Source organism: Aulonocara stuartgranti (assembly GCF_965226115.1).
Source record: "Aulonocara stuartgranti genome assembly, chromosome: 11".
Classification (NCBI taxonomy): domain Eukaryota; kingdom Metazoa; phylum Chordata; class Actinopteri; order Cichliformes; family Cichlidae; genus Aulonocara; species Aulonocara stuartgranti.
This window is the reverse complement of record NC_138947.1, coordinates 11,040,888-11,053,770: the sequence shown is the minus strand read 5'-3', so window position 1 is coordinate 11,053,770 and position 12,883 is coordinate 11,040,888. Positions and strand designations below refer to the sequence as shown.

The window sequence follows — 12,883 nt, the reverse complement described above, 5'->3', positions numbered from 1 at the left end:
GCACATCGATTCCAGCTAGAATGGGGAAGCTGTGAAGGCATGAACTCAAAATTACAGTTCATTGTTGATCTTGACAAAGGCTTTTTGTCTAATGGAAAAGAGCCAGAGTGTTAAGGTGGCTGTACTTTGTTTTCCTTCTGAATTGTGTGTGTATATATATATATATATATATATATATATATATATATATATATATATATATATATATATATTAGTTGGTGCAACGATACACAAAATTCACGGTTCGGTTCGATACTTTGGTGTCACGGTTCGATATTTTTTCGATACAAAAAAAAATGTTCATGCCTTTTTAATTTGTCATTTATTAAATTTTCACGGCACATTCCGCACCACATCTCTGTGCGTTCATCATTTGTTTGAAGCCAGCTCACATCCTGCAACTACTTTTCTGAGAATACGTGCTTCTTTTGTGGTTCGGACTCCTTCTGACATTTCTTTGGAGGTGGAGGAACACCAAAGTAATTGCTTAAAGGAGCTTCTTCGACATCTTTAAGAGTTCTAAACAAATGTCTGTCCTCCTCCTGAAAATCTTATGCACGCAAACACGCGTTGCAACTTCTTATCTTGTGCACATTTTTTATTTTGACAGCGAATGCGCACCTGTGGACCACTTATGTGCAGCCCTGGTTATTTAGCTCGTCATATTGCAGCCACAGAAATTCTTTTGTCCATGAAACCATAAAGCTGCACTTTCTTTTTGCCTTATAGTCTGATTTGTCATAACTTTTCCTTTTTGTGGTAAGCTTTTCTTTGGCTGTCACTTCTTCACCCTGACCTGTCTTATTTGGCTCAGCAGAACTAAAATATATATCCTGCTGCTTTTACACACGCACTCACATAATGCTCAGCGATCCTCTGCGCGATCAACCTCTCACATGTTTAAGCTGCCGGAGATTTCACTTGTCATGTTTGCATAGTAAGCTAACGATTGATAAGACGATGTCAGAGGAATTGGTGCGCAAATGATCGTCACTCATCAATCAGTACTGTCGCTCTCTATACACAGTTCGCGCGATTGGAAAGTGAAAGCAAAAAACAAGCGCAAATTCAGCTGGTTTTAGTCACATATTGACAGTGGCTCACCGATGCCAATGACATAATTACCCAGCTACATTTCTGAAAGAATGCAAAAGCATTGACATATAATTTTCCTTCCTGCGATAGCCCGACGGGCAGGGCAGAGAGAGATTTTGGTAGCCCGACTGGAAAAATTTTGCGAGCCCTGTATCTGATTGAGGAATCCCTCATCTTTGGAAAAGAGAGTTTATTACAGAGAAATGGCTCTTTCCAAAATAAAAGCTATACTATACGCTTCTTCTGGGCTATATTCTCAGCAGCATATTGAACATATCAGGTCCCCATAAGGAGAATCATGTGCTAACGGCTGTCTAAATGACTCGGGTAAAGTTTGTAGCATGCGTGCTTGTTGTTTTGGTCGGCTTCCACTTGTCTTTGCACCAGGATGATGTCGGAGTAAATGTGCAGTCATATTCGTTGTGTTCCCACTAGTGCTGTCAGCGTAAATCTCGTTGAAATGACGTTAACGCCACAACACGGCAAATCCCCGTTAACGAGCTACCACGGATCGCCCCGTGCGTGGGGCTGGACACGGCGTCAACACGTTAACGAGCTAACTGCGCTAACTCACTAGCTAGTCCATGACGCGCTTACCTTCAGGGTCATACGTCACATGAAAACCAAAATAGTTCCAAACGCCAGATATGAATGAGGGTGGGGGAGGTTCAATTTGCCATTTTGCAAGGAGAGCTTAACTTCTGTCTCGCTAGCTTGCCCTGCGCTCAGTGAATCTGCACTCGACTACTCCGCCTAGGCTGCACTGTCGAGTGCAGCTTGCCCTGCGCTCAGTGAATCTGCACTCGACTGCTCCGCCTAGGCTGCACTGTCGAGTGCAGATCCACTGAGCGCTAAACACAGACAGCATCGTCAGAAGGAAAGTTGATAAAATAAATTAAAAATTTTGTATTGTTCGATACATATGCGTACCGAACCGAAAGCACTGTATCGAACGGTTCAATATCGATACGAGTATCGTTGCACCCCTAATATATATACACTCAACAAAAATATAAACGCAACACCTTTGTTACTGCTCCCATTCCCCATGGGATGGACGTAGAGACCTAAAATTCATTCCAGATACACAATATAACCATCCCTCCCAAACAGTGGTCACAAATCAGTCCAAATGTGTGGTAGTGGGCACATCTGCTATATTGAGATAATCCATCCCACCTCACAGGTGTGCCACATCAGGATGCTGATCTGACATCATGAGTAGTTCACAGGTGTACCTCAGACTGCCCACAACAAAAGGCCACCCTGGAATGTGCAGTTTTGTCTACAGCAAAATGCCACAGATGCCACAAGCAATGAGGGAGCGTGCAATTGGCATGCTGACAGCAGGAATGTCAACCAGATCTGTCGCCCGTGCATTGAATGTTCATTTCTCAACCATAAGCCGTCTCCACAGGCGTTTCAGAGAACATGGCAGCACATCCAACCGGCCTCACAACCGCAGACCTCGTGTAACCACACCAGCCCAGGACCTCCACATCCAGCAGGTTCACCTCCAAGATCGTCTGAGACCAGCCACCCAGACAGCTGCTGGAACAATTGGTTTGCACAACCAAACAATTTCTGCACAAACTGTCAGAAACCGTCTCAGGGACGCTCAACTGCATGCTCATCGTCCTCATCGGGGTCTTGACCTGACTCCAGCTCGTCGCCGTAACAGACTTGTGTGGGCAAATGCTCACATTCGATGGCGTCTGGCACGTTGGAGAGGTGTGCGCTTCACGGATGAATCATGGTTCACATTGTTCAGGGCAGATGGCAGCTGAGAATGTCCCAGTTCTTGCATGGCCAGCATACTCACCGGACATGTCACCCATTGAGCATGTTCGGGTTGTGCTTGACCGGCGTATACGACAGCGTGTACCAGTTCCCACGAATATCCAACAACCTCACACAGCCATTGAAGTGGAGTGGACCAACATTCCACAGGCCACAATTGTGGGGGGGGGGTGTTATATATATATATAGTTAGTGATCGATGTAGCGGTTCCGAATGACAGCAATATCAGGAAGAAGGAACACGAGAAGCTGGAGAAATACCAAGGGCTCAGAGAAGAGCTCGAGAGGATGTGGAGGGTGAAGGTAATGGTGGTCCCCGTGGTAATCGGAGCACTAGGTGCGGTGACTCCCAAGCTAGGCGAGTGGCTCCAGCAGATCCCGGGAATAACATCGGAGATCTCTGTCCAGAAGAGCGCAGTCCTGGGAACAGCTAAGATACTGCGCAGGACCCTCAAGCTCCCAGGCCTCTGGTAGAGGACCCGAGCTTGAAGGATAAACCGCCCGCAGGGGCGTGCTGGGTGTTTTTTATATATATATATATATATATATAGTGTATATATATAGAGGATCGCAAGTTCGTCGATTCCTGCCTGGGGCGTCTGTATCTAGTAAGGGTCCTAAGGCTAGACCCCCTATGCTAAGCAAGCCTACCGCAGACATGAGCGAGACAGATAAATATGAAGGCATGCCGGCTCGGACGTCGCCCGGATCCGCGTCAGGTGTTGAGGAACCAGGGCACCCTGACGAAAAGTGGGCTACTGGAACAAGAAGGCATCGGTGGGCAAGAGACGAAAACAGGGTGTTGTTGGAATGCTACTACGCAAGTAACCCCGGTGGAAGGGGCTACATGAATAGGATGAGGGACCTATGGATTCTTCGATACCCAACATCCACAATGACGGCAAAACAACTAGTAGCTCAGTGTTCCAACATTCGAAAGAAGGGACTGCTCTCACACCTAGAGATTGACGAGGTACAACACAAATGCTACGGCAAGGAGGAGTCAGGACGCCAGGTCAGGGGGGAGATATCATCGCCCCCACCCGAGATTGGGTACATAGCCCCAAGTGCGATAGGAGAAGGATCGTTGAGTGCGAGAGAAACTGACCTGAAAAATAGGATCATGGCCAAGCTTGAAACCTGGATCCCCCGTAGCCGGTTACCAAGATTACGTGAAGTACCCTCAGAAGGTCTGCTAGATGATGTTAATGCAGCACTACGGGCAATACCTACAACCACGATTACCGACACTAACAAGCTGATCTACAATACGGCAACAGTGATCAGTGAGATGCTTGGCTACAAGTTGAACAGCGACAAGGGGCAGTACCCTCCATGGAGAAGGAGGCTAGAGGGCAAGATCAAAGTGGCACGGAGGGAGGTTAGCCAACTAACGGAGTTGCAGAAAGGTGTGGCAAAGAAGGTGCCTAAGAAATACAGCAAGCTGTCCATACCTGAGGCCTTGGAAACTGCCAAGCAAAGACTCATAGCCTTGGCCAGCCGCTTGAGGAGGTACACCAGAGAGATAGAAGGCAGGAGAATAAACCAGCTGTTCTCCACAGAACCAGCAAAGGTGTACTCGTAGTGGCAAGGGAACAATAAGAGAACAGCACCACCAAGGCTGGAGACGGAGCAATACTGGAAGAGCATATGGGAGAAGGACGCAACCCATAACGGCAATGCTCAGTGGCTAGCGGATCTGAGGGCAGACCACAGCGACCTCCCTGAACAGGGTCCAGTAACCATCACAGTGGCAGATATCCAAGAAAGGGTCTCCAGTATGAAGAGTTGGACAGCACCAGGGCCTGACATGGTTCACGCCTACTGGCTAAAGAAGCTGACTGCACTCCACGAGCGTCTGGCAGCACAAATGAACCAGCTGCTAGTTAACGAGAGACACCCGGAATGGCTAATGGTTGGACGGTCCTGATCCCCAAGGACCCCAAGAAGGGACCGGTCCCCTCCAACTACCGACCAATAACCTGCCTCAGTACTACATGGAAGCTCCTGTCAGGCATCATATCGGCTAAGATGAACAGGCACATGGGTCAATACATGAGCGGGACACAGAAAGGAATTGGCAAGAATACCAGAGGCGCAAAACACCAGCTACTGGTAGACAGAACAGTCAGCCGAGACTGCAAGACCAGACTGACCAACCTGTGCACTGCCTGGATTGATTACAAGAAGGCCTATGACTCAATGCCCCACAGCTGGATACTGGAATGCCTAGAATTGTACAAGATCAATGGGACCCTAAGAGCCTTCATCAGGAACTCAATGGGGATGTGGCGCACAACACTAGAGGCCATCTCCAAGCCCATAGCACAAGTCACCATCAAGTGCGGGATCTACCAAGGAGATGCTCTGTCCCCACTGCTGTTCTGCATAGGCCTGAACCCCCTCAGTGAGATCATTAACAAGACTGGCTACGGATACCGACTACGGAACGGAGCAGTTGTCAGCCACCTCCTGTACATGGATGACATCAAGCTGTATGCCAAGAGTGAACGAGACATCGATTCACTGATCCACACTACCAGGCTATACAGCAATGACATTGGAATGTCGTTCGGACTGGAGAAGTGTAGTCGGATGGTAACAAAGAGAGGGAAGGTCGTCAGAACTGAGGGGATTGAACTACCAGAAGGCAACATTGCAGACATAGAGGACAGTTACAAGTACCTGGGGATCCCGCAGGCGAATGGGAACCATGAAGAGGCCGCTAGAAAAACTGCAACCACCAAGTACCTGCAGAGGGTCAGGCAAGTCCTGAGGAGTCAGCTGAATGGTAAGAACAAGATCTGGGCCATCAACACGTACGCCCTGCCCGTGATCAGGTACCCTGCTGGGGTAATAGGCTGGCCAAAGGAGGAGATAGAAGCCACTGACATAAAGACAAGAAAGCTCCTTACCATGCATGGAGGGTTTCACCCCAAGTCCAGCACCCTGAGGCTGTACGCTAAGCGGAAGGAAGGGGGCCGGGGACTGGTGAGTGTCAGCACCACAGTCCAGGATGAGACAACGAACATCCAAGAATACATTGGGAAGATGGCCCCAACTGACCGAGTGCTCAGTGAATACCTCAGGCAGCAGAAACCCAAGAAAGAGGAGGGAGACGAGGAACCATCATGGAAGGACAGGCCCCTGCACGGTATGTACCACCGGCAGATAGAGGAGGTGGCTGATATCCAGAAATCCTACCAGTGGCTGGACAAAGCTAGACTGAAAGACAGCACAGAGGCACTAATCATGGCAGCACAAGAACAAGCTCTGAGCACAAGATCCATAGAGGCTGGGGTCTATCACACCAGGCAAGACCCCAGGTGCAGGCTGTGTAAAGATGCCCCAGAGACAATCCAGCACATAACAGCAGGGTGCAAGATGCTAGCAGGCAAGGCATACATGGAACGCCATAACCAAGTGGCCGGCATAGTGTACAGGAACATCTGTGTCGAGTATAACCTGGAAGTCCCGAGGTCAAAATGGGAGATGCCCCCAAGGGTGGTGGAGAATGACCGAGCTAAGATCCTGTGGGACTTCCAGATACAGACGGACAAAATGGTGGTGGCTAACCAACCGGACATAGTGGTGGTAGACAAACAGAAGCAGACGGCCGTAGTGATCGATGTAGCGGTTCCGAATGACAGCAATATCAGGAAGAAGGAACACGAGAAGCTGGAGAAATACCAAGGGCTCAGAGAAGAGCTCGAGAGGATGTGGAGGGTGAAGGTAATGGTGGTCCCCGTGGTAATCGGAGCACTAGGTGCGGTGACTCCCAAGCTAGGCGAGTGGCTCCAGCAGATCCCGGGAACGACATCGGAGATCTCTGTCCAGAAGAGCGCAGTCCTGGGAACAGCTAAGATACTGCGCAGGACCCTCAAGCTCCCAGGCCTCTGGTAGAGGACCCAAGCTTGAAGGATAAACCGCCCGCAGGGGCGTGCTGGGTGTTTTTTTATATATTAGGGGTGCAACGATACTCGTATCGATATTGAACCGTTCGATACAGTGCTTTCGGTTCGGTACGCATATGTATCGAACAATACACATTTTCTTATTTATTTTTATCAACTTTTCTTCTGACGATGCTGTCTGTGTTGAGCACTCAGTGAATCTGTGTTCGACTACTCTGCCTAGGCTGCACTGTCGAGTGCAGATCCACTGAGCGCAGCGCAAGCTAGCAAGACAGATGCTAAGCTCGTTGCAACATGGCAACTGCCTCAACGCTACCCGAAATTGAACCTCCACCACCCTCATTCAGATCTGGCGTTTGGAACTATCTTGGTTTTCATGTGAAGCATGACCCTGATGGTAAGCACGTCATGGACAAAAGTAAAACAGTATGTTGGATGTGCTACGCAATCTCAATTACATTGGTGGGAACTAGTGCGTTAGCGCAGTTAGCTCGTTAACGTGTTGACGCCGTGTCCAGCCCCACACACGGGGCGATCCGCGGTAACTCGTTAATGGAGATTTGCCGCGTTATGGCATTAATGTCATTTTAACGAGATTAACGCTGACAGCACTAGTGGGAACATAACGAATATGACTGCACATTTATGCCGACATCATCCTAGTGCAAAGACAAGTGGAAGCAGACAAAAACAACAAGCACGGATGCTACAAATTTTACCCGAGTCATTTAGACAGCCGTTAGCACATGATTCTCCTTATGGGGACCTGATATGTTCAATATGCTGCTGAGAATATAGCCCAGAAGAAGCGTATAGTATAGCTTTTATTTTGGAAAGAGCCATTTCTCTGTAATAAACTCTCTTTTCCAAAGATGAGTGATTCCTCAATCAGATAGATTTATTTATGTTTTATTATTTTGTTGTTTCAGCAACATTAAATTTAAAAACTGTACTTTTGAGTTAAAATATATATTTATAATTTTTTTTTCTTTTCTTTTTTCTCTTTTTCTTCTCTATTACATTTTCAACAAAACAGGACGCTCTCACATGAACATATAAACTATTTAGTTTAGTTTAAAATGTAGCAACAACTCAGGGTCCTTTCTAGTCCATCTTTAGATTTATTTACAAGCTAGTGATACAGATACTGATATTATAATTTTAATAAATGACAAATTAAAAAGGCATGAACATTTTTTGTATCGAAAAAATATTGAACCGTGACACCAAAGTATCGAACCGAACCGAACCGTGAATTTTGTGCATTGTTGCACCCCTTATACATATATAAATATATATGTATATATATATTTATATATATATTTATATATGTATATATAGGATATGCATATATAGGAAGGCTAGAGGGAACATGTTCCCTCTAAGCCTGAAGGGAAAAAGAAGGAACACACATGTAAAGGAAGCACTTAAAACATGCGGTTATCCTAATTGGGCGTTTATAAAGTCAGCAAAGATGCACAGAAAAGAAGATCAGACACCAGCGAGGGAGGATAAGAAAGTCAGACGCAACAACATTGTCATCCCCTATGTAGCTGGTGTATCAGAAAAACTCAGGAGGGTTCTCTCCAAGCATGACATCCCAGTGTACTTCAGACCCAGCAACACACTCAGACAGAAACTGGTTCACCCGAAAGACAAAAAAACCCTAAACACAAACTTAACAACATGGTATATGCTGTACAGTGCAGCGAGGAATGCCCAGACCTCCACATCGGAGAGACCAAACAGCCACTTCACAAGCGCATGGCACAACATAGAAGAGCCACCTCCACGGAACAAGCCTCAGCTGTCCATCTGCATCTAAAGGACAAAGGTCACTCTTTCAAGGATGCCAATGTTCACATTTTGGACAGAGAGGACAGATGGTTTGAAAGAGGAGTGAAAGAAGCTATCTATGTCCCCTGTGAACGACCATCTTTGAACAGAGTCGGTGGCTTAAGACACCAACTCTCTGCCATCTATAATCCAGTTTTGAGATCCCTTCCCAGACACCTTAACACCCACTCACATCCTGGGCCATCTGACCTCAGGAAATCACATGATAGGGTGGGGCCAGGTTTCACAATGAGCTCACCCAAAACCCTGGCTGATTGTGACCCACACCCACTTTCACACTTTGGCTCATGTGATTAGGTAGAGGATCATCAGGGGGTCCTTTGTCCCTCTTTGGGGGGAAACTCCCACTGGGTTTAAATCTGGGACTCTCCACCATTTGACCTTAGAACTGAAGAAGCTTCCCGAAAAAAAGTTGAAATGTCTTCAAGCAACTCAAAGAAGTCCAGACGCTTTTCTTTCCAAGGTCCTAAGACTACGATGACCTGGATGACTGAGAACCTTCACAGACACACTTTAATAATTAGGTTATTTAATAACATGGTTGACTTTTAAAAAGACCCACCCAGAATAAGTACGAAGGAAATAAGAAGAGCAACTACTACTAAAGCTACTTGGAAAAGAAAGCTTGTCTCAGGGAGTTCAGGCTGTGTGGTCATATTAAGTGTAGTTTGGTATGATCATCTGGTTGTATAAACTGTGTTTTTGCCCTCGCATGCTTCAGCAAATTGCTGGACATGTTTTCCTAGCAAAAAATAAAAGGGTGGATCAAGAGTTTTGCACATGCTGTACATCATTAAATCTTGTATTAAATAATAGTTCAATTTATATTTATATACTGAATGGCTAATGGGGCCATGAAAATAATAATAATGGATTGCATTTATATAGCGCTTTTCGGGACCCTCAAAGCGCTTTACAATTCCACAATTCATTCACTCTCACATTCACACACTGGTGGAGGCAAGCTACAGTTGTAGCCACAGCTGCCCTGGGGCAGACTGACAGAAGCGAGGGTGCCATATCGCGCCATCGGCCCCTCTGGCCAACACCAGTAGGCAGTAGGTGAAGTGTCTTGCGCAAGGACACAACAACCGAGACTGTCCGAGTCGGGGCTCAAATCAGCAAACTTCCGATTACAAGACGAACTATTTGCACCACTTGGGATTCCGAATCTGAACTGGTGCAGCTGTGGCTTAACGGAAAGCCCTCAATAAAGAAATTCATTGGGGGATTGGTCATCACTGATCCAGTTGTTATCATAGGATAGGTAAATTCATACTTTCTGGGTATTCTGGAGAATTTATTTATTGTATGAATATATTTCTGTGAGAACTCATCCTAACTCTCTGCAATTTATACAGGAGCAGGATTCCCATGGCGGGGGATTTGACATCAATCAGTGTTTTGTTGGGATGATGTCTGATGTCCGCATGTGGAACTATGACCTTTCCCCTTGTGAGATCCAGCTTAGAAGATCTGAACTTCACTCCTGGGAATATGATAAACTGGAGGGCGCTAGAGTTCGAGGCCACAGGCAGAGTGCTAGTAGAAAATAAGCTGACTTGTGAATAAAGTTACACTATAAATAAATCAAGTCATTCAGAAGAAGCTTGAAAACATCTGCAGCTGGTCTTTGGGTAGGGTAATGTCATTAATCAGTTTCATTTCTATGAAAAAAACAATCTCATGCTTAATCAGAATAATCAATTTAAAGAAAAACATGTTAATTAATTGCTTTGTATGTGTATAATAGTTTGGGGTTTCTCTTTTACACCAGCTCCTGTCATCAATAATAATAAATAGTTTCCTCAGTATAAATACTCTTCCCTGTGTTTTCTGCCAGATTGTCTTGGTGCAGCGAAGCATTACGATGTGTGATCATGTGTCATTTTATTTCTCTAATGTTCTTCTTCATAGTTCATTAAAAACAATCATTTTGAACTGCAGTCTTGTGTCCAGTGTCCTTTATGACTATACTGACAAACCATTTATAACACTGTAGTATAAAGCAAGGGTTCCCTGGACTTTTTGACCTCTGAACATAATTCAGTTCCCCTTTATGTGTTATCATCCATGTTTATGAAGACTGAGTCAGCTCTTGGCTCTCCTTGTGGAGCTCATCTCTACATATTCATCTAAATGTGAGTAAATTCTGCTTTATATTATCTTTATGATTGTAGCCCTTGAAGGCAGGATAGGAGGAATACTTGGACTCCTGCACGAGTGTGCTCGTGAAGTCATGTTGATTTATTCACTGTAAAACTGCACAGCTCACATTAGGATCAAATTAGGACAAAACCCGAGGAAAGGCAGAATATCAGTGCTTTAAAAGAATTTCCTCTATGTCACATAGACAGTCACAAAACTACATTCAATTTTCCACCTACATTTTTAAAACCATTAATCCATCTAATGCTCTATGATTTAATGGTTCATATCAGAACTAGTGTTACTTAGTTCAATGCCTGGATATTAAACTGAGCAGCTTGTAATTATTCTATATTTCTCCTCTTTTTATGGCTTCTTAATTCAACTTTAATGACCGTATTTTTAAGCCTTTTTTTTTTTTTAGATATGAATGCTTGGTATTACTTTATAGAAGACCAAAAACTTTAGTGATTTCTGTCTTTGAGTAACTCCTTGGCAGAGCTTACCAAGAAAAGATAGCAGGTAAAGTGGAAATATCCACTTTAAATCACAATAAATCTCCTAGAGTGGTTATTGTTGCAAAACGCATTCTTGTAATATTTTTAAAGAGGATTCACCCAGTTACAGACACAGAAGCTTGCAGGTTTGTACCACCTTCAACATGCGCTTGGAATTAACCAAAACATCGAGTTATTCATCATCACATTGTTTTGCCCAGGTTGAGCTCGTTTTCTGAAGGAATTGCAACATTTCCTCAAACCATGGCACTGGTGATGCTGTAGCCTACTTGCAAACCTCCAGGGGCTTCCACAATAAATTAGGCTGCAAGACTGGAGCTGCAGCAGTAACCCTGCTCACTTTAAACACTTCACTTTTGACATTTGTGCTGAATCAATTAAATATATGTGCTGTGTGAAAACTCAGAAAAGCCCCTTGTGATAGGCTAGCTGCTTCCTGATGTAATGGAGGGCAACTTTTACCTCAACAGAGTGAGGGAGATGAGAATTTCTAAAGGTCCAATCCTCCAGACAATGGGAAACACTTTTTGCTTGAAGTACCATTTGCTCCACTGATGTGCTCGGCCACAGTGAGTGCACCTCATGCTGCGCTGAAAATGTAAGTCTTTAATGCAATCCTGAAGCTTACACAGTTTGCTTGCATGAAAAACAAATAAATGTGAAGATAGCATATGGCAAAATTTATTTTAAACAACACTGCTTTTTAAAAATATATATTTTTTTTCTTTTTATTGAACCTGAAGACCTTAAAATTTAATAGTTCAGGGAAAGCAGAAATATTGAAACTGTGAAGTGGAAAAAAAACTTAAGTAGATCCTTCTTTGAGCACTGTGTTTATTTGGGTTTTAATAAGAGTTCAGTGAATACTTCTTAAGACCCTTTTCTGAATGTTGAATGTCTGCAAAGCCTTGGATTTCTCTGAGAGAAACCATGTGAAACAGGACAAAACAAAGAAAGAACATCACAGTTTTTACCATCTATTCTTCATAAAAATGCAGAAAAGCATTCAAGGCTCAACACTCAAATCTAAACTAAATATAAATTAATAATCAGGCTAAGTATGCAGAGGCATATTTCACATGAATCTTAGTTTAGAATATTTTTAACTTTACAAAATTAAAGACATTTGTCTGTGTAGTCTGTGATTTCAAAAGCACTTTTACACAACAGATGTGATACTATGAGGCCTTACCCAGTGTTGGGAATGTTACTCAAAAAGGTAATATATCACACAGTACCCATAAAAGTATTGCAGTACTTCACTTACTTGCCAGTGAAAGTCATTAGTTACAGTACATGTTGCTTTACTCTATAAATTACCTGAAACACATTGTCTTATTATTTCCTGTTACCAACATAAACCTTAGGCTACTATTCCACAGTGACGCAAATCCCTGAGGATAAAGGTCTTTCTTTTAGTTTTTTATGAAAGCTGAGCAACCCCAAGAGTCTTCAAAGTGCAGATTGAAATGCAAAAACACAAACAGCAACAAGCCTGAGTGCTCATCACTGCGTTTATTACCCGTTGAAGTTCAGGTTCTGACTGCTGGG

General features: G+C 44.4%; 1 protein-coding gene across 1 annotated transcript; it reads left to right on the top strand.

The window, feature by feature from the left end:
- Positions 1-960: 960 nt before the first annotated feature.
- On the top strand, positions 961-10,563 carry LOC309717996 (C-reactive protein-like; the record flags this gene model as incomplete). Its single annotated transcript, XM_082552936.1, is given in 4 exon segments — positions 961-975; positions 9,748-9,930; positions 10,028-10,131; positions 10,133-10,563. Coding segments are annotated over 4 exon segments (408 nt in total). The 3' UTR covers positions 10,239-10,563.
- Positions 10,564-12,883: the final 2,320 nt, after the last annotated feature.